The 21,102-nt window shown below is 40.7% G+C and overlaps 1 protein-coding gene across 1 annotated transcript in view; it reads right to left on the reverse strand.

The window, feature by feature from the left end:
- ERN1 (endoplasmic reticulum to nucleus signaling 1) overlaps positions 1-21,102 on the reverse strand; it is a 133,275-nt gene that overhangs the window by 93,579 nt on the left and 18,594 nt on the right. The window contains exon 2 of the mRNA XM_036755920.1: positions 4,933-5,053. Within this exon, the coding sequence (XP_036611815.1) occupies positions 4,933-5,053 (121 nt within the window). The remainder of the gene's footprint in view (positions 1-4,932; positions 5,054-21,102) is intronic.

Below are 21,102 nucleotides of genomic sequence, written 5' to 3' on the forward strand. Positions count from 1 at the left end.
ACTCCTGAGTGTGTCCCAGTTGAGCTGGAGCGAGTTTTGTTGCTGTTCAGTTGTGTGAGACTCTCCATGACACCATTTGGGGTTTTCTTTTTTTTTTTTTAATTTACTGGAAAACTTTTTATCGTAAGAGGAGTGGAATAGCTGGACACAGTTTAGATGGTTCCAATTTTGTTGGCAACATCTAAAGCATCCTAGTCTGGGGCAAGTTCTTCTCTCCATCAGGCCAGTTCGGCGTGCAGACCTTGGCCACGTCAACGTCATACAGCTTCTTTAGAGCCCGCTCGATCTGATGCTTGTTGGCCTTGACGTCCACAATGAAGACTAGGGTGTTGTTGTCCTCAACCTTCTTCACAGCAGACTCAGTGGTCAAGGGAAACCGAATGATGGCATAGTGATCCAACTTGTTTCTCCAAGGGGCACTTTTCCGAGGGTATTTGGGCTGCCTTTGGAGTCTTAGTGTCTTGGGTCTCCAGAAGGTGGGGGATGTTTTGATCTTCTTCTTTTTGTGGCTACAGACACTCTTCAACACCGCCTTCTTGGCCTTCAAGGCCTTGGACTTGGCTTCTGTCTTGGCAGGGGGCAGGGGGCAATGGCTTCCTTCTTTGCCTTTGGCACCATCTTGGGGGAAAGGTCATTTAGGATTTTCTTGGCAGAGGTACTGGAATGGTTTGCTGTTTTACAAATGAGGAAACTGAGGCAAACAGGGTTAAGTGGCTTGCCCAGAGTCACACAGCTAGTAAAGTGTCTGAGGCTGGATTTGAACTCAAGCCTTCCTGACTCCAGGTGAGGAGCTCTATCCGTTGCACCATCCAGCTACCCAGAGCCGGAACAATAGTACTCCCTCTACTCTTCAGTCTCAGAGCCCCCAGGAGCACAGGCACCCATATCCATTTTCAAGACAACAGCTTCTTGAAGAGTTATTTTGAAACAGCAGTTTAAACACCTTCAAATGTAATTCTGATGCATTCATTAAAATTTGAGTTTGGCCTCTCTTACTATGCCAGCAGCACTCAAGAAAGTGGAAGCACGCAAAGAACTGAAGGTGTCTGGAAGGGTCTGCCCGGCCCCAGAGGGCAGAACCGGGAGCAACATGTGTGGAAGGTGTGGAGGGGTCTTTCAGCTCTACGTCACAACAAAAAGTGAGAAATGCTACCTCTTCTATTACATATTATATACCTGACACGTTCTACTGGACATGGGAAGCTCCAAGTAGACATCTCAGCCCAAAAATGCTCCTGCTTTGAAAAGCAAATTTTATGAGATTTACGGTTTTCATTGCTAGGAAAGGCCACACCAACTAGGTTCAAAACAGTAAGAACTACACATCAGCATAGCCACATCCGGGACAATATCTGGTTAAGTGGCTAAAACCAACCTGCTGCTACACGACTTGCGTACTCAGCTTTTTTTCCTAGAAACAATGAAATCTGGAATAAGTGAAACCTTCACTCATATCATTAGGCCTTATTTAGATTTCTCAAATTCTTCCTTTAAGAGGCAGGCACTGGAATCTCCAAGAAAGAAAATTACTACATTGAGTTGAGTATAGTAAACAAGAGAAGACAGGGACTGTGCTCAAGGTATGTGGGTGAATAACGTCATGCTTTATGTTGGGGAAAATCATTTTGAAGTAGTTTCTTTAAAAACTACAGCTTCTTGCTGAACGAATACAGAGGGCGCTGGGAGAAAATGTCAATGTTAGCCATGTTTTCTACCTCTGAAATATTAATGTGGAATTGTGGATGTATTTTTTTAATGTGATAATTTTTTGGTAGGAAAAATGGGTTTACTCTCCCCTGGCTGGCTCCCAAGCATCCCTCTAGTTTATGGAGGAACCAGCATATTCCATCAGCATATACTACCTCCTTTCCTTCTTAGGGTTCTCACCTTTTCCAACTTATTTTCATCCTTTAGAGACAGAACATCCTGGATTAGGACTAAAGAACACAGGAACCCCTGTGTGGCTCTGTCGTTTTTCTTTGTTCCACAGCTTTCCCATTGTGGGAAATTTATTTGGCCAGAGAACACTTTGAAATATGCCGATGGAAGACATGAGTTCAAGACTCCTTTCTGACACACACTATCTGCATGGTCCAGGCAAATCACTGAACATCTCAGCATTTCAATTTGTTAAAACCTTAAATTTCAAAGAAGGTGCCAGTATGTATTGGTAGAGGGAAGTTCTTCACAGGAAGCTCCAAAAATCACAGGTCTGGTCCAATTAAAAAAAAAAAAAAGATGTCCACACGTCACTCTTCTAGGCATAATGATTTTCAACCTTTTGCAGAGAAGGGAATTCAAAGGCCTAAGGAAATCCAGTTTAATTAGACTGCTGTCAAAAGGTTTTCATGTCAAAGGCAGAGCACAGGTTAACACAATTCAGAGCTCAGTGGTTGCTCAGACCATTGTGTTATAGCGAGATCTGTGCACAGCCTTCCCCTGAGGACTCATCCTTGAGAATATTGGTAACTTTTACTAATTAGTAACTTGTTTACTAATTTAGTTTACTAATTAGTAACTTGTTTTAGTTTAGTAACTTGTTTAATTTACTAATTAGTAAGTTGTTACTAATATTAGTAACTCTGGTTACCATGACCACCAGGACCAGCTAGGACCACCAGGGTCATGAAGCAAGAGGTCAGGCAAGGCCCTCTTTCTTCAGACATGTGGATGGCAACTGGGATGGTCATTGATGCACTCAGTAACTTTTTGAAGTCTGTAAATGTTTTTCTTCTGAGAATGCTATTAAAGACATTTTTTTTGATGAAAGAACACTCTCTATGCTCAAGAAGCTAAGTAGTCAGAGACCAGGGGTGGGGAGGGAAAGAACAAAAGAACAGGTTGAATGGACCACTGTCTGGGGAAAAGTCAGCATTGACAATGGACAGGGAATATTCTTAAAAGCCCTTAAATGTAGGCCTGGCATGACTTTTCTTAGGAAAATAATTTTGCAAATCGGGTATAATTCTCCCATTTCTTTGAAGCATCTCTAAGTGTCACCACAGTTATATAGATAGGTCTAAAAGATGGAAAACTAAAGAAAGCTAAGTTAGACATAACAAGCTAAGCATATTACTTTTGATCCTTCAGTGAACTGCTTCTTTTCCCCCTTATCCTTTTCTTTTCCATTAAAAGGAATGCTCTCTGCACTAGGGGATAAGAACATACATTTGGAAACGAAGGTTGTGTAAAAATAGACAGGATCAAGAAAAGTTTTAAAAGAAAATGAAACAATTTGGAATAATGCAAGAAATGTCATCAAACTGTACCTATCCTTTTTGACCCAGGGATCCTATTACTAGGCATATGCCCAAGAAGGTCCAAGGGAGAAAAGTCCTCCTATATGGAGCAAAACATTTATGGCAACATTCTTTGTGGTAGCAAAAAAATCTCTGGGAACAAAAACGGGGGCCCATTGATTGGGGAGTGGTGGAACAAATGGTGGTGCATTAATATTATGGAACACTGTTGAATACTGCTGCATTGACATTTTCAAAAGCTTGGCAAAAGAAGCGACAAAGAACGGCATCAGCAGAACTAAGAGCACAACATATACAATGACCACAACAAGGTAAAAGAAAACAACGCTATAAGAAATAGGAAGTCAGCTCATTGTAACGGCCAATCTTGCCTCCAGAGGACTGATGGAACACACCTCCCCTTTGTAGAGAGGTGGTGGACCACAGATACAAAATGAGGCATACAATGACAAAATGGCCATTGTGTTTGTTTTGCTTAACTGTATACAAGGAGGGCAAGAAAGGAAGGAAGAAAAGTAGGAAGGAAGAGAGGAAGGAAGGAAGAAAGGAGGGAAGGAGAGAAGGAGAGAAGGAGGGAAGGAAGGAAGGAAGGGAGGGAAGGAAGGAGGGAAGGAGGGAAGGAGAGAAGGAGAGGAGAGAAGGAAGGAAGGAAGGAAGGGAAGGAAGGGAAGGAAGGAAGGAAGGAAGGAGGGAGGGAAGGAAGGAGGGAAGGAAGGAAGGAAGGAGGGAAGGAGGGAGGGAAGGAAGGCGGGAAGGAGGGAGGGAAGGAGGGAAGAAGGAAGGAAGGAAGGAAGGAAGGCAATAAGTATTAAGTGCCTGCTATGTGCCAAATGAGCATCTAGGTGGTGTAATGGATAGAGTACCTGGAGTCAGGAAGACCTGAGTTTAAATCCAGCCCCAGACACTTACCAGCTGTGTGACCCTGGGCAAGTCACTTCACCCTGTTTGCCTCAGTTTCTGCATCTGTAAGATGAGCTGGAGAAGGAAATGGCAAACCACTCCAGTATCTTTGCCAAGAAAACCCCAAACAGGGTCAGGAAGAGTTGGACAAGACTAAAACAACTAAACAACAACAAAACTATGTGCCAGGCATTGTGCTTTACAAATATCATCTCATCTTGACTTCACAACATCTTTGAGAGATAGGTGCTATTATGATTCTCCTGCCAAAAAAAAACCAAAACTGTTTTGACTGATAAATGGAGATTAAGCAACTCGGAGCAAGATGAGATAATGGTTCAATAAGAATTCAAGAGACAGACAGGTTAAAAGACTTGCCAAGGATCACACAGCTCATAAGTGTCTGCAAAATGATAATATTGTAAGGGGCAAAAAAAAAGCAGCAAGAAAACATATTTTTAAGAATTAAAAGTATTTTCACAAAATCTAACCTGACAAATCTATTCTTTTGAAAAGCGACAGTAGTTATACAAACACAAAGGTTAGACAGAAGCAAACAGAATGAGTCACGTTCCAAATACGCACAAACTTTCATGCACCAGACAAAGTAATTAAACCAGCACTGGCCACTGTTAAATCATCTTCAGGATTGATCTGCCTCTTTACCACCATTCCCTTTCTCCTTTATGAAGCATCGTTATTAAATGGCTTAGCACTGCTCACTTTTTCCCAACAGTCCAACAAAACGCCCATCTCATCCCATCCAAAGTACCTTCTTTTAAAGTCCATTTGGTCGAGCCCGTTCTCTTGCTCACAGCGTGCAGACTTCCATCCAAAGTGGAAACAAACAACAGGGTCTCGGGGAGGGTCACAGTGCTGGTACTTCCAAAACTCTGAAAGGCCAGGGAGAAAACATTTCATAAGCCCCCTTCTTCATTTTGGCTCATCGTAAAGTCACAGCCCCCTTCACCCCTCAACTCCCTCCACTCCCAATGCTAAAGCTAAAAGACGGCCAATTTAATGATAGCCAAACTCCTTTCCATAACACTTAGAGCAGTGCCTTGGCACACAGTAGGCACTTAATAAATGTTTAGTGACTGACAGATGGAGGAATGAAGAACCCTTCAAACACTCCATGAAGATATGAAATTCATGAGTGGGGAAACTGAGATAGCCACTGGTTAACAATCACTAGAACAGAAGGGGGAAAAAGGTTCTCAGTTTCTCTAAATTTCCCCTTCTCTTTATGGGTTACCTTCTTAGCTAAAAGGGGATCATCTTGCAAAGGCCACAGAATTCAAGAACCTATTCATTTAGCAAGTATTTGCTAGAAACCTATTCTCTGTAAAGCACTTTGCTAAACTCTAAACCATAGCCTTAAAAACCAGGAAGGGAGGTAGGAGGGAAGGAAGGGAATAAGCATTTATTTAGCATCTACTAGGTTCCAGGCCCTGTGCTTAGTGCTTTCCAAATATTATCTCATTTAATCCTCACAAAAGCCCTCTGAGGTAGGTGCTGTTATTATCCCCATTTTACAGTTGAGAAAATTGAGGCAAACAGAAGTTAAGTGACTTGCCCAGGTTCACACAGCTAGTGTCTGAGGCTGGATTTGAACTCAGGTCTTCCTGACTCTAGGCCCAGCACTCTATCCAGTGCACAATCTAGCTGCCTCTTGCAAAGCTTCTCAGAAATATGGTTTTAAATGCATGAAGTCAAATACATAAGATTACAAAGGATATCAGTTATATCTAAATAATGACCAATTGTACAGTGTATCTACACATATTAGAGAAAGTAGGAGGGAAATTTTTATTTCACAGTAAAATTATAATACATATTTGTAATTATTTCTTTTTAAAAGTACATGTGCAAAGGACTTATGAAGGAAGATGCTATCCACCTCCAGAGAAAAAACTGATAAATAAAAGTTTGCACAGTATGGTTTTACACACACACACACACACACACACACACACACACACACACACACACACCCTGTGTCAAACAGTGGCTTTCTCTAGCCAAGTGGGGAGAAGACAGTGACAGTTTGGAACTTAAAATGTAGCAAAAAAATAAATTAAATTTTAAAAAGCACATTTGCACAAATAGGTGAAGTCATGGCAAATTATAGTAAAATTATAAAAAAATTTTCAATTATTTTAGAAATTCTTGTGAAAATTGAGACAATTGACATACCTGGTCCTTCTAATACTCTTATGTGCAAGTCAAGTATTTTGCACATAGGGTATACTACTATGGAGGGATGCTACATAGAGAAGTCACTTCAACACCCAGGCCCAGGTTTTCCTTCTCCAAGGGGCCTAAACTAATCCTTCCCCCACCCCCCAAATCTTGATAATTTCAAGTAATCCCTCCAGCCTTGAAAACCTCATAGTTCTTTGTTTTACAGTTAACAGTTACTATATGTCTTATCTCCCCATTAGCCTTTAAGATCTGTGTCCGATTTCATCTTTCTATCTCCCCCAGGGCCTGGCACAGTGCCCAACACAGAGAAGGCATTTAATATACATTTAATTTGAATCTAGACCTAAGAATAAATGAGCCTTCAATATCCATCTGCAACATCTTAATTAATTAGATGCTACTAAACAGTCTCTCACAAGTCAAAACCTAAAAATGGTCTGTCATTTAAAAATGGCACCTGCATCGTGCTACTGTTGGTAAGGAAACAAGAAACTCCTGCTTAGACTGAGAGATTCTGAAACCACAGGTTGATCAATTATCTCTGGTTGGCTGGTGAGATGAAATGAAACACTCATCCCCTTAGCCAGGGTGGTTTTCTCAACTGTCAAAAAAAAAAAAAAGCTGTTTCGACAGATAAATGGAGATTAGGCAACTCAGAGCGAGCAGAGGTGATGATTCAACACAATGTCCTTGGTGACATTAGAAACCACATCACAACTGGCAGCTTCTCCTATCCTTTTAACCTTTCTCAGTGTTCCAGAACCCGGGAAGGTACAAGGAATTATGAGGCGACACTAGAAGGTCAGTAAGACATTTTATGTCCTTATTTAAGAGGAAAAAAAAAAGGTTAAATAACCACCAGAAGGGCTGGCACAGTTAAGAAGAGCAGAATATAAACTCTTGGAGGAAAAAGGATGTACCTGCTTAACCTTTCACATATGAATCAATGTACTCAATTGACTTGGAGCGATGTAGAGAAATGAACATTGGATATGAAGTCCAAGGATCCAGGTTCAAATCTGGATCTCTACTACTACTACTATCCCCTGTATGTCCTGGAACTTCTCTGGGTACCAGTTCTTCCTGTATAAAATGTGGGGTTTGGACTTGATGACTGATGTCTAAGCTTCCTGCTAGGTCTTGGTTCTATGACTTACCTTTGCCTCACTTTTCATATAATAGATTATATTGCTTTACCATAAAATATGACTTGGGTCATTGACATTGGTAGACATATTACTCCCCCACTGACACTGACATAGCAAACAATCAATAAACATTTCTGAAGAGCCTACTATGTGCCAGACACTGGCTTGACATATATGTAGATGTAAGTGACTAAGAATTAGAACGTTCTGACCGTAAATCTTTTGGTAGCTGGAAGTCTGGATTCTGATTCATCCTCTTCAATAGGCAGGGCATGTGAAGAGTTGCCAATCTTGCCACATTGGGTAGAGGTTTCCGGGAGATACCTACAGTATCACTATGACAGATGTAGGAGGGAAAGTAGGGGAAAGGTAGGGCTAGGAAATCAGGCTTAGCCTAAAACTTCCCCAAGGAGAAAACCTAATTAGAGTCTTCATGGAAGTGAGGACATCACTACCTTAAGCACTCCCTCCTACCAAATGAATGTGCCATAGTGGGAAGAGGGCACTTGGAGCCGGGGGACCTGAGTTCACTTACTATCTACCATTACTATTACTACGAGGGCTTTAGCTCTCAATGTTCCCATCTGTAAAATGTGGGAACTGGCCCAGGCAGCCTTCAAGGGCAATTCTAGTGCTAAATCTATGAGCCTACGGATGGATGCCTGCTCAAAAGGCCTAAGGCAAGACCCATCAAATTGGCTCAGACATTGGAGGTCTAGAGGAGGGTCCCTAGAATCAGGGTCAGAGATGAGGGGGATGGATGATTGCACAAGACACTGGCGCTACAGAGACAGGCAAATGATCTCCACAGTATCAGAAGTGAGGAAAACTCTACTTACTGTATCTAACAAATTCTGAAGAGCTGCCAGGCAGGAGGGCATAATAGAAAGAATACAAAATTTGGAATCAAGAGACTCAGATTCAAGGATAAGACTGATAACTTACTAGCTATGTGGTCCCGGGGTAATTATTGTAACCTTTCTGAACCTCAGTTTTTCTCATTTGTCAAATGGGTATTCTACCCCTTGCCCTAGGAAGCTATGAAGATAGCTCTTTGTGGACTTTAAAAGAGCTACATAAAAGAGACGCATTAATTACCACCACCATTTTTGTACAAAGATCCTTCACATCCTATTGACTTCAAATCCAGGGTTGGTTTCTAAAGGGTTCACTCTGGGTATAGTCTAGTGCTTAGTACAGTAGCACATAGTAGGTGCTTAATGTTTAGTTTCCTACTGACCTCCAGGGGCTTTACCACCTAATTTCATTTGCCCTTTTAATTTAGATTTTATTAAACAATCTTTGGGGTAACTTCAAACTACTCCCCTCCACCATGACCCAGCTAGATGAATGAAATTTGCTTGAGTACAGGAACTATTTAGTTTTTCTTTGTATCCCTTGTACCTAGCATGGTACCTGGTATATAGTAGGAGCATAATAAATACTTGCTGGATTATATTCACTTACATTAGTGATTAAATGACAAGGCATGGTAAGTTTATCTATTCTCTGATATCCTTGGTTGACCTCATCGTCTGCTAGTTTACTTTACTCTTATAGCCTGCTGAATTCCAGTAAAGGGATAAAAAAAAAAATCCATGATCCTATTATTCTATGAATATTTCCTAAAAGGAGTTCAATGATGATTCAGTGAGAAGAGACCGGAATTTAAATCTGGCCTCTGACTAGCTGTATGACCCTGGGCAAGTCACTTGACCTCCCTCAGCCTCAGTTTTCTCATCTGTAAAATGAGCTACAAAAGGAAATGGCCAGCCACTCCATTACCTTTGCCGAGAAAACCCCAAATGAGGTCATGAAGAGTGAGACATGACTGAACAACAACAAAAATAAAATTAATTAGGACCTAATGAAAAACAAAGAAACAAAAAAAAAACAAAACACATAAAACCCCAAATTAACAACTGTAGTCTATAGTTTAAAAAAAAGATAGAAACACTTCATCCATGCCACTAGAGAAGTCTCAAGACTGCAGGTGTGGAATATTTCATACTTTGACAGATATAGTTGTTGTATGGGTTGGTTTTGCTTATTTATTACAACAGAGTCCTGTAGGGTGGGAGGGGATGGAATATCTGAAAAATAGCTATTAAGGAAAAAAAAAGAGGCATAAATAAAACTTTTTTTTAAGAAAGAACACTGGACTGGGAGGCCCCTTTTCTTTCTTTCTTTCTTTTTTTTTGTAAAATGCAAGGAGTGTCTTAGATAGCTTCTAAGATCCTTTTCCAGCTCTAAAAAATCCTGTGACTCTGGGACTTCCCAATGCTCCTAGTACAGTGCCACTGGTCTACTAGTGAAATGTGTGGCTTACACATAATAAGCCTGGCTAAAGCACATTCACGTGATTAAAAGGGAGAGGAAAGACCAACTAGATAAGCTAAGACTGGGCTGGCTGCTGTCTCATTTCGAGTTAACCTCAAATCCTTGGATAAACAAATATGGCAAAGGTTTCCTCTAGGATTCAATCTCATTCTTTAGGACTTTCACAGAAGACCTGCCTTTTCCATAGAAATAGAATTAATAATTTTAGTCCTAAATTCTGGGAAACAGCTACCATGGTCATTGCATAATACAAACAGGTCAATAGTCAGCTAACGGAACCGGCCCAGATGTTCTGGGTTTGGCCAGTGTTAAGCTCACTAGTGACATCAATATTCCTTTCCATTTTTCATGATATCCACAAGAAACAGAGTCAAAGGAAGAAGGCTTAGCCAGAGCCTTCGGACTTGCCAATTAAGAGGCTGCTGGGAGCTTTGTAGAGAGCAGCTTCAGTTCAGTAATGCAGGTGGAAATCAGACTGCAAGGGACCGAGATTTAAGAGGGAGGACAGAAAGTAGAGGCTGTTTTTTTCCAGGAGTTTGGCTATTGAAAGGGAGGAGAAAATTCAGACAATAACCCAAGGGGATGGTCCTAGAGGCTGTTTGTTTTTGGGGTTTTTTGGGGGGAAACCTGGGTTTGTAGGCAGCAGGGAAGTAGCAACTAGTTGGAGAAAGAGGATTAGGAAAAGAGGCAATGATCATAGGAGGGATATGCTGGATAAGTCAGGAGGGAATGGGATCAAGGGTACAAGTAGAGGGAATGTTCTTGAAAAAGACAAGGGTTACCTCTTCATCAGAGAGTGGAGCAAAAGAGGAGATAATGGGTGATGATGATGTCAGGGGATTTTTAAAAGTAAAAAGGGAGAGAAGAGGGATACCATGGCTAATGGTCTTATTTTCTCAGTAAGTCTGAGATAAGGTCCTCTTAAGGTGGTACCAGGAAGGGAGCTATAGGAGGTTTTTGAGAAGAGATTTCAAGTGTCCTCTGTGAAGAGTATGAGAGTATTAAAAAAAAAAAAAAAACAAAGAGTACGAGAGTAATTAAGGAGTAAAAGGACTACCCTGTGGCAATAAAGATCAGGTTGAGATCAGATAATTTAAAATCTGTAGGGTGCCCACAGAGTAAGGGTGTGATTTCCTTTTGTGCGGTTCCACAGCATATGAGAAGGAACAGTTGTTTATGTGACCTTGGGAAAGCCACTTCTAAGCATCAGTTCTTAATTTGTAAAATGGTGAGGTGAGGGGGGAAGGGGGAAGGGGATTGGGCGCTAAAGGAATTTCCAGCTCTAAATCCCATGCTTGGTCATTCTCTTCTGGACAGACTTCAATTTATCAAGGTTCCTTCTAAAAGTCATTCACAAACATTTATGCATTTGTTGATCCATTTGGTTCAGTGCACAGAAACGAACACAATATTGTGAATGGGGTCCAACCTCCCTTGTTCAGAATGTCACCATCCTCAGACACTTGACACACTTACTAGCTGTGTGACCTTGGGCAAGTCACTTAACCCCAATTGCCCTGCCTTCCCCTCTCCAAAAAAAAAATCTCTATGGAATGTCACCACCCCAATAAGGTAGCCTAAAACTGCATTAGTATTTGCGAGTGCCAGAAACATTACAGAGTGAGGGTCATATATATTTTCCAATTTTTTAAATAAAAAGGAGTCTTTAAAATATCTATTTCTTGTTCCTTAATCCCTTAATCTGTTTCACGGACTTCCAAGTGGCCTACCCATCCAAAGTTTTGGTCCTTCTCTCATCATGAGGCAGCTAGGTGGTGCAATGAATACAGCGCTAGGCCTGAAGTCAGAAAGACCTGAGTTCAAATTCAGCCAGATGCTTACAAGCTTTATAACGCTGAACAAGTTACTTAATTTGTTTGTCCATCTGTAAAATGGGGACAATAACCGTATCTACCTCCCAGGATCAAATGAGTTAAAATTATAAGGTGTTTAGCATACATAGTAAGTGCTATGTAAATGGTTTGGTTTTTTTTAAAGAACCATTTAGCTTCAGAATCAACAAAACACCAGTCCTCAGAAAACCACCATATGCTTCCTTCTCATTAACAGAACTACTAGCTTGCTTTGCAGGAAAGTCAACAAAGATGTCAGCTGACTGTGAAGTTTGCTCTGGACCTAAGCCACCAGTTGCAACGAGGAAAAGGGCAAGCTTTAACTGGTTTCCAAACCAGGGAAAGTTTGACTTGCCTCTTTGTTGATTTTGGTCTGGTATAATTAACTACCTCCCAAGACAGGTACAAGACTAGAATTTGGCTGGCTCATTTTTCATTTTCATTTGTTAATGAAGTTGGTATCAAGCAGTAAAGTCAAACTCAAATAGAAACTGGAATCCTGCTGGCTGTATACTGACTTAGACAACCACAAATGAACATTATCTATACTGTGTTTTATTTTAATTTATTTGGTGAAACACTTCCCAATTACACTTTTAATCAGGTTCTAGGACTTGTGCTGGAACCTTGTGGCCAGTGGGTTGAGAGTTTGCCACCTCTGGGAAGCAGCTGTTTTCAAAATGTGTGGTCATTTTACAGTCTTAAAAATTATCAAGGATCTAAAAGAACTTGTGTTTATGTGTGCTATATCCATCAATATTTACTATATTAGAAATCAAAACTGATAGAACAATTTTTAAATATTAATTAATTAAAATACCAAATAAATCCATTATATGTTACAACAACAATATTTTTAAGAAAAATAGCTATTTTTAAAATAATTAGTGAAAAGAATTGCATTGTTTTACATATTGTTGAAAAGCTCTTTAATGTCTGGCTTGATATTACACAGTTCAATTCTTCGTCTGATTCTGCATTCAATTCTATTCAATGTTTTCTTAGCTGAAAAAAAATTCAGGCTCACATAGATATGTAATTGAATAAAGCAAGTAATCTTAGTTTTAGTATGAAAAAAAAAAGGGGGGGAAGAAAGGGTACCTTATCAGATATCAAACTATACTGTGAAATACAAGTCATCAAAATTATTTGTTACTGGTTAAAAAATAGAAAAGTTGATCAGTGCGACAGATTAGGTACATGATGCTTATAAACAAACATAGCAGCATAATAGTATTAGATATACCCAAGGACTCCAACTAAGGATTTGTTATTTGACAAAAATTGGTGGCAAAACTAAAAATAATCTGGCATTAATTAGGTTGATCTCAACACCTAAGACCATATACCCTAATAAACTATAAGTGGTTATGTGGCCTAGAGATAAACAGTCATATCATAAACAAATTGAAGGATTAGGAAAGGAAGTAACTTTCACAGCTATGGAGAGGAGGAGATGTCTTGCCCAAATAAGGGATAGAAAGGAGACAGCATAGGAGATAAAGTGGGAGATTTTGATTACATAAAATTAAACAGGTTTGGTACAAACAAGACCAAAACAGGTTTAGAAGAGAAGCAGTGAAATGAGAGGGAAAAAAATCTTTGCAGTAAATTTCTCTGATAAAGAGGTTTAAGGAATTGATACAAATATATGAGTAAGAACTGATACGAAAATATTATCCCCCCAACAGATAAGTGGTCAAAGAATGTGAATGACAAGAATGCAAGCTCTCAGTCAACCCTAACGAAGAATGCACCAAATCATTAGTAGTAAGAGAAATGCAAACTAAAATAACAGAGTTTCTACCTCGCGCCCACAATTTTGGCAAAGATGGCCAAAAAAGGAAAATGGAAATTGTTGGCAGGGCTGTGGGAGAACAGGCACACTATTGTACCGCTGGTGGAGCTGTGAGTTTACCTAACCATTCTAAACTGACTTTGAATCAGCAATTCCACTGCTAGGCATACTCTAACATAATCAAAAACAGAGAAAAAAGGATCTAGATGCACAAAAATGTTGGTAGCAACATTTTTTGTTGTACACAAAATACATGTCCATCAACTGGGGAATGGCTAAAGAAATTACAGCATGGGAATGAAATAGAATATTGCTGTGGCCTAGGAAAATTACTAATAACAAAATTTACATAGCATCTTAATATGTAAGAGCTTTATATATATTATCTCACATAATCCTCATTTAAATGACAAAAGGGATCTATTGAAACATAAAAGAACAGTGGGTGAACTACTGCAGAGTGAAGTGAGCAGAATTAGGAGAGCAATTTATACAATAAATGAAACCCCAAAAAGGAAAACAACTGTGAAAGGAGTGGATTAATGCAATAACGAGTCAGGACTCTACAGAAGGCTACGGAAGCATACTTTTCACCTCTTGGTAGAGAGGTGATGAACCTGAGGTACAGAATGAGGCATATAGATTCAGACACTAAAGAATGTGTGCATTTGATTTTTTTTTTGATTGCTTGTTTGTTTTGGAGGGGAGGGGAGAAGAAGGATAATGATAGCAATACCATCACCACCCCCCAAGAAGGGAAGAAAAGAACAACCAAATGGAATCAAAGAAAGTAGGAGGTTCAGAAGGAATGTGGAACGTGTCACAGCTAAATTAGACCTTTTTAAAAAAACAAGCTAAATGCAGTAGAGATTTGTGGTTTCATATGCAGTCCCCTTTTTGCTAGTCTTTAAATGGGGCATATCTGTGTTTGTTATCTGTCCAGTTCATAATAAAAAGGAAAGAATTTTAAATGAAAATCTTTTCTCTTTATGCAGAAAGACCCATTCACAAGAAGTTTTGAGAATTAAGTAGGAAGACCTTGTACTGGCCAACTTTCCCTATTTCAGCCAAACTGGTTCTTGAGCCCACAGGGCTAAGTGTATAAATTTCTCCCTGTGTCACTAACACAGTTACTAGGGGTGGGGGTGGTATCCGGCATTAAAGATCTCTCAGTAAAAAGTAAAGGGCTTAGAGGGTTTCAAATCTGGGCAAGATGGCAAGTTATTTCCCCTTTCTGGGCTTGTTTCTTGATTTGTAAAATGAAATTGGAATGGATGATCTCTAAGGTTCCTCCAGCTCTGAATTCTATGATCCTAATGAAAGATAGGGTTTGATAGCTTCTCTCTGCAAAGTGGCAGAGAACTATGGGTGTGGATGGCATGGGGTTGCATACCTTGTCAAATGGAGTCATTGAATTTTTTTATTTAGCTGGTTTTTGTTTTGTTGTTTTTTGTTACAAGTGGGAGTGGGGGCAGTGATAGACTGACGTGTCCAAAAATGACTATGATATTTTTAAAAATCAATGGTCCCAATCTAACTTCTTTTTATAGAAAAGTGAAAGCCAAACATTTTCCTTTTTAAATTCTCAGAGCATCAGTGCCTTGTTAAATTAGATATAAAACATCTGAGCCGACCATCTCTCTACAATATGCTACAGTCTATGAAATACCATCCCTGAGTTTTAAAAAAAAAGCCAAATGCTCCAGTTTATACTGAAGTATCTACAAACATAGCCAGGTTCACATTAATCACTGTCCTCGTTTGCAATATGTCACCAAGCATTATTCTGCAGTTTAAACACTATGAGATAAACCTTAGACTAAGACACTTTTCCAGAGCCCACTTATTTAAAGTATAATAATATAGATATCTTCCCTATCAAGAGAGAAGCATTTATGAAGTATCAGGCACTATGCTACATGCATACAATAGCAAATTGAAGGTCTTGTCTCCCCCATAGCCATAACATCCCCTTCACCCAATGCCATACCCATTCCATCTCTTCTCATCACTATACCCTCATCCTCACCCCTTCTGCTTTGGACTAGGTCTCTCAGGAGGGTTATAACCTAAACTCAGCCTGGATACAGCATCAACATCTGGGCAGGTGCCCCTTTGGGAACCTCATCTACCCGCATCATACCCACACCCTGCCCCCCCCCACCCATCGCCTCATGGCTGGAACCTCAGCTGGTTCTATTTCTTGCAGAATGCCCGGTGCCACTCCAGTGGATGACGAGACCCACCTCCACCCTTTTCATTTTCAGTGGGACAAAGTGAGCTGCACAGAATGAGCAGACATGGACCAGTTACAATCTGCCTCACAGATCTCATTCCGTCATCCTTCCCCCAATACACTCCCTTCTTTTGAACTTCCCTATTACTATCCAGGACACCACCATCCTCCCAGTCAGTCATCAAGCTTCACAACCTTGGTATCATCTTCAACTCCTTACTCTCCTTCATCCCGAATATTAAAGCCATCGCTAATCTCGTTTCTGCCTTCCACAACTGCCTTTGCATCTACCTGTCCCCATCTCTCTACTCAGAGGTTCAGACCTTCATCACCTCTTGTCTGGGACAATGAAATGGTTTCCTAACTGGCCTCTCTGCCTCACATCTCTCCCCACTCCAATCAATCCCAGCTGCCTAAGTGATTTTCCTAAAGCCCTACCAGGGATAGGGAACCTGGTCTAGTCTAACCATGCCACTTCCCTACTTAATAAACTCTACTGTGCCCCTACTGACTCTAAGATGAAATATTATTTCATCTTTATCTCATTCTTCTAAAATTTTTACTGTTGTGTTTTCTATAGAATTTATTAATATAAAATTAATTCATATAAATAATGATTGAAAATGTTCTCCTGAAAGGCATCGTCAATCAAAGTGGTTTGGAAACCACTGCCTAAGGTAACTACTAACCCTATCTAATTATTTTACAGATGTGTAAACCAAGGCTCACAAGAGTCTTACTAAAGGTCACCTAGGTAGCTGATAAGAGTCAGGCCTAAAACAGATCTCACTAATAATCTACGGCTTCTTTCTTAATGAGACACTGCCTCCCTACTGTGTTGGGATGGGGAGCTCCTAGAATGGAAATTACCAATACCAAACCAACCCATCCATGACTTATAGGTAGATGGTAAGCTCCTTGAGGGCAGGGACTGTCTTTTGCTTCTTTTTGTATTCCCAGCACTTAGCCCAGTGCCAGGCACATAGTAGGTGCTTTAAACGTGTTTACTGAATTGAGTTGAAGTCCTTAGGACTTGAAGTTAAGTGATTTACCTAGTAAGTGTCAGAGCCTGGATCTGAACCTAAGTCTTGGTTCTAAGCCCAGTCCTCTATTCACTTTGCCATGTTGTCTCCCTATTATGTTGGATAATGCCTTTGGAATAATAGGTTTAAAAAGTCTTCAGCGATCCCAAGTAGATTCATAGATTTTGACTGACTGCTCTCACTCAAGAGTGGCCTTATGTGGGTTGGACTAGATGGCTGCTAAGGTCCCTTCCAACATTCTAATTTTAGAATTCTGGAATTCTCTGATTCTTTCAGATAATAATAAAATTCAAAATCTTATGAATTCTCCAAAGACATTGAAGATACCAATGGACATTTATGTAGAGTGGGAACATTTTTTAAAAAGTGTTTGAGACAGAAATCTAAGATACAACCTGAGACTTCAGAAAACTGAAAAAACATAGGAAAGCAGATCTAAATAGAGCTGGAAGAGATTTCAAATGTGATCTAGTCTGGTCCCTGACTTTACAAATGTAGAAACTGAGACTCATACAGGTTAAGTGACTTGTACATTACACTGCATCAGAGGTAAGACCTGAATGTGTCTTCTGATTCCTGAGCTAGTGTTCTTTCTACTTTAATCAAAACTTTAAAACAAAAACAAACAAACAAACAAAAAAAAACCAAACCCCTCTACCACAGTGGCATGCTGAGTCATGACAGTAAAAGTGTCTGATGGTGAAGATGGCAACACCAGCTGCCAATTTCTTTGATGAAAACAGGTCAGTCTTTTGATGATGGTGCCAGGCTGATGCATAGAACACTTGCCTCTGAACTGCAAGGTCCATTTCAATGACAAACTGCAGCCTGACTGAGATTTATTGCAGGAGGATGACACACTGCTTCCTGAAGACCAGGCTGCTTGCAACAAGAAGGGAGAGATGATCAAGTCTGAGTGTTGGCTTGTTTCGAATGATTACGGCCTCCGCCTCCTCCTCCTCCAACTTAAAAAAAAAATCTTATAAAGAAACCTTTAAGAAATGAAGTATTTTTTAAAAATCCACAGAAGAGAACAGATAGAAGTTCAGAAGGCGACACAGACAAAGAGGGCAGCTTTGTTACTGTTGTAAAAATTTAATAAGTGCTTTAAAAAAATTTAACAGAAGTATACAGTTTCACCTACAATCCCTTTTTCTGTTCTGAAAAAAAAAGCAAATGTGTATGTGTATATATTATATATATATATATGTATGTATGTGTGTGTACATATATATGTTTATATGCATATATGTATACACACATGTAATACACACACACACACACACACACATATAAATTCTGAGGCTGGTAGATAGCACAACAGATAGAGTGCCAGGTCTGGAGTCAGGAAGACTCATCTTCCTGAGTTCAAATCTGGCCTCAGACACTTACTAGCTATATGGTCCTAGGCAAGTCATTTAACCCTGTTTGCCTCAGTTTCCTCATCTGTAAAATGAGCTGGAAAAGGAAATGGCAAACCACTCTACACTCTCTGCCAAGAAAACTCCAAACTGGGTCACAAAGAGTTGGATATGACTGAAATGACTGAACAACAACATCAAAACTATATAATTCGATACAATCAGGTTATTGCAGCTTGGTGAGAATGCATTTTGGTTTCCTGTTCTCTCCTGAGAGGCAAAATTTCAAAATCTCTATTTCAGTTGTTACACAGCTGGGCAGGCGTGTGAATGAGCCAGAAGTTTCTCAGAAGGGTATATTAAGGCAACAAAGCCTATAGGGTTGATGGACTCTGACAAAGACGACTGGAGAAAGAGGAAGTAGGCAAAAAAAAGTACCAGGCAGCAACGCAGGACTGCCCAGTTTTATCAAGTTTAGAACAGGAAACAGAAATAGGAAAGAATGACCAATATGGAGGAGCCGAGCCTCAGGATTCTAGGAAGGGGCCCCTGTATCCCAGACACCAAAAACAGCAGAATGCCTTCTGAGAGAGAGGGAGGAAGAATGGGGTTGATTACAGGCAGCAGGTTACCATTAGAGACTGAGCGCTGCCCCAGGTTACCAGGGACAACCAGGATGAGGAACAGCTTGAATTTATGACATATGAGTTCAGCCTATAGAAGGGGGAGGGGAGAGGAGGGAGAGGTTCAGAAGGGGAGAAGGAAGAAGGCAAAAAGAGAAGAAAAAACTGTTTTCAGAGGCTGAAGTCTTTGAGGGCCTGTCCCTGGGAAGAGGGGTTAGATTTGCTGTGCTTGGTCCTACAGGGTAAAATGAGGAATGCTGGGTGGAAATTGAGAAAAGGTAAATTTAGCCTTGATGTTGGAGAAAAGCTTCCTAACAATCACTGCCTTGGGAGGCAAGGGAGTCCCTATCATTGGAAATCTTCAGGCAAAGGATGCATGAACACTTGCTGAATAAGTAGTATGGGAGATTATTTTTCAGGTACTGTTTGAACTACGCATCCACAGAGGTCCCTTCCGACTCTGAAAAATCTAAAACTCCAATTCTCTGAATCAGCACCATTCATGGCCATATTTTTCTTTTTAGTCCGTTAGGTTCATAGTAGATTGACTGCTAGCCTTGGAATCAGGAAGACCCCGAGTTCAGATCTGGCCTCAGACACAACAGCTCTGTGACCCTGGGCAAGTCACTTAACCCTACCTGCCTCAGTTTCCTCATCTGTAAAACGGCGCTAATAATAACACCTCCCTCCTAGGGTTGTTGTGAGGATCAGATAATATCTGTAAAGCTCTTTGCAAACCTTAAAGCACTATATAATAGTGCTGTTAATATGTTCTTATATTAAATATATTAATAATAATAATAATATATTCTGAAAGTAAATGCTAAGGAAGATATTTTGATATTTTGAGGTAGTGGTGTGAATTCCTTGATAGGGGTGCTCCCTCCAGCAGTAAAGGAGGAAACCCATCCACATCTTACTCTATGCAGCTTGTTCATGTCTTCCTGTAAATGCTCCACATGGGCTCCACCCAACACTCTGAGGTCCTCCTCTGGATCTCATAGCATCATGTAAAGAACCAACATAACACTGTACAGATGACCAAGAATACACAGAATATCCAGCAGGCACATCTCACTCTTGCTAACCCATCTTTTCTGGTCATAAACCTCTCTGATGACATCCTTCATGCCATTCCTCCTCAAACTATGCTAAAGACAGTGTACCCGGTGCCACTGAGGAGATAAATATAAGATAGGGTTGGGGGGAGGGAACCTGCTGCCTCGAGGCCACATTCGGCCCTCTAGGTCCTCAAGTGCGGCCCTCTGACTGAATCCAAACTTCACAGTATAACTCCTCTGGCCCTGGAGTCAAGAGGACCTGAGTTCAAATCCAGCCTCAGATACTTGACACACTTACTAGCTGTGTGACCTTGGGCAAGTCACTTAACCCCAATTGCCCTGCCTTCCCCCCTCCAAAAAAAAAAACACCCAAACAAATAAAACAGGATTTGTTCTGTAAAACTTGGGACCTAGAAGGCCAGATGTGGCCTCAAGACTAGAGGTTCCCCACCCCTGAGAGTCTCTGCCCTCAGACAGTTTTGAGGGGCAGTGTAGCTCAGTGGACAGGGCACTGGACTTGGAGTCAAGAACAAATCCCACCTCAGACATTGATTAGCTATATGACCTAGAAAGGGGAGAAGGTGGGGGAAAAGAACAAGCATTCATAAAGTGCCTACTGTGTGCCACACTATGCTAAGTGCTTTACAAATATTAGATAACTTGATAACACGCAAGGTAGATGTTATTATCCCCATTTCACAGCTGGGTAAACTGTGACCAAAAGAGATTGACTGACTCGCCCAGGGTCACACGGCTAGTGATTGTCTGTGGCTGGATTAGAATTCAGCTCTTTCTGACTCCAGACCCAGCACTCCTAACACTGTGTCACCTAGCTGCCTGGCAAGTCACTTAACTTCTCTGTCTCTCATCTTCCTCATCTATAAAGTCTGTCCTCAGCAGCCTCCAGGTTCCCTTCTAGTTATCCTAACAATGTATGATTGTAAGACAGACAAGACAAGAAGGCACACCCACAGTAATGGTACAGGGTGAAACCTGGAATGTGGGGCCAAGAAGCAGCGAGAGCTCCGGGGATTCAGAGAAAAGCTTCCTTGTGGCTGGAATGGATCTTGTGGTAGGCTTCACAAACGAGGGAATGATATAAGGAGGCATTGGACCTCACCAAGTGGGCTGGCTTTCAAACCATGGAGATTCTGAGAGGCAAAGGGAACACCACGGACAAAAGGGGAGGGAGAGGAAAGCACAGGATATGTGAGAAGCCCAAAGGGAAATGAGGTTGGGGGCTCCAAATGCCAGGCTAAGCCACCTACAGTACA

This window comes from Trichosurus vulpecula, chromosome 4, assembly GCF_011100635.1.
Source record: "Trichosurus vulpecula isolate mTriVul1 chromosome 4, mTriVul1.pri, whole genome shotgun sequence".
In the NCBI taxonomy this organism is placed as follows: domain Eukaryota; kingdom Metazoa; phylum Chordata; class Mammalia; order Diprotodontia; family Phalangeridae; genus Trichosurus; species Trichosurus vulpecula.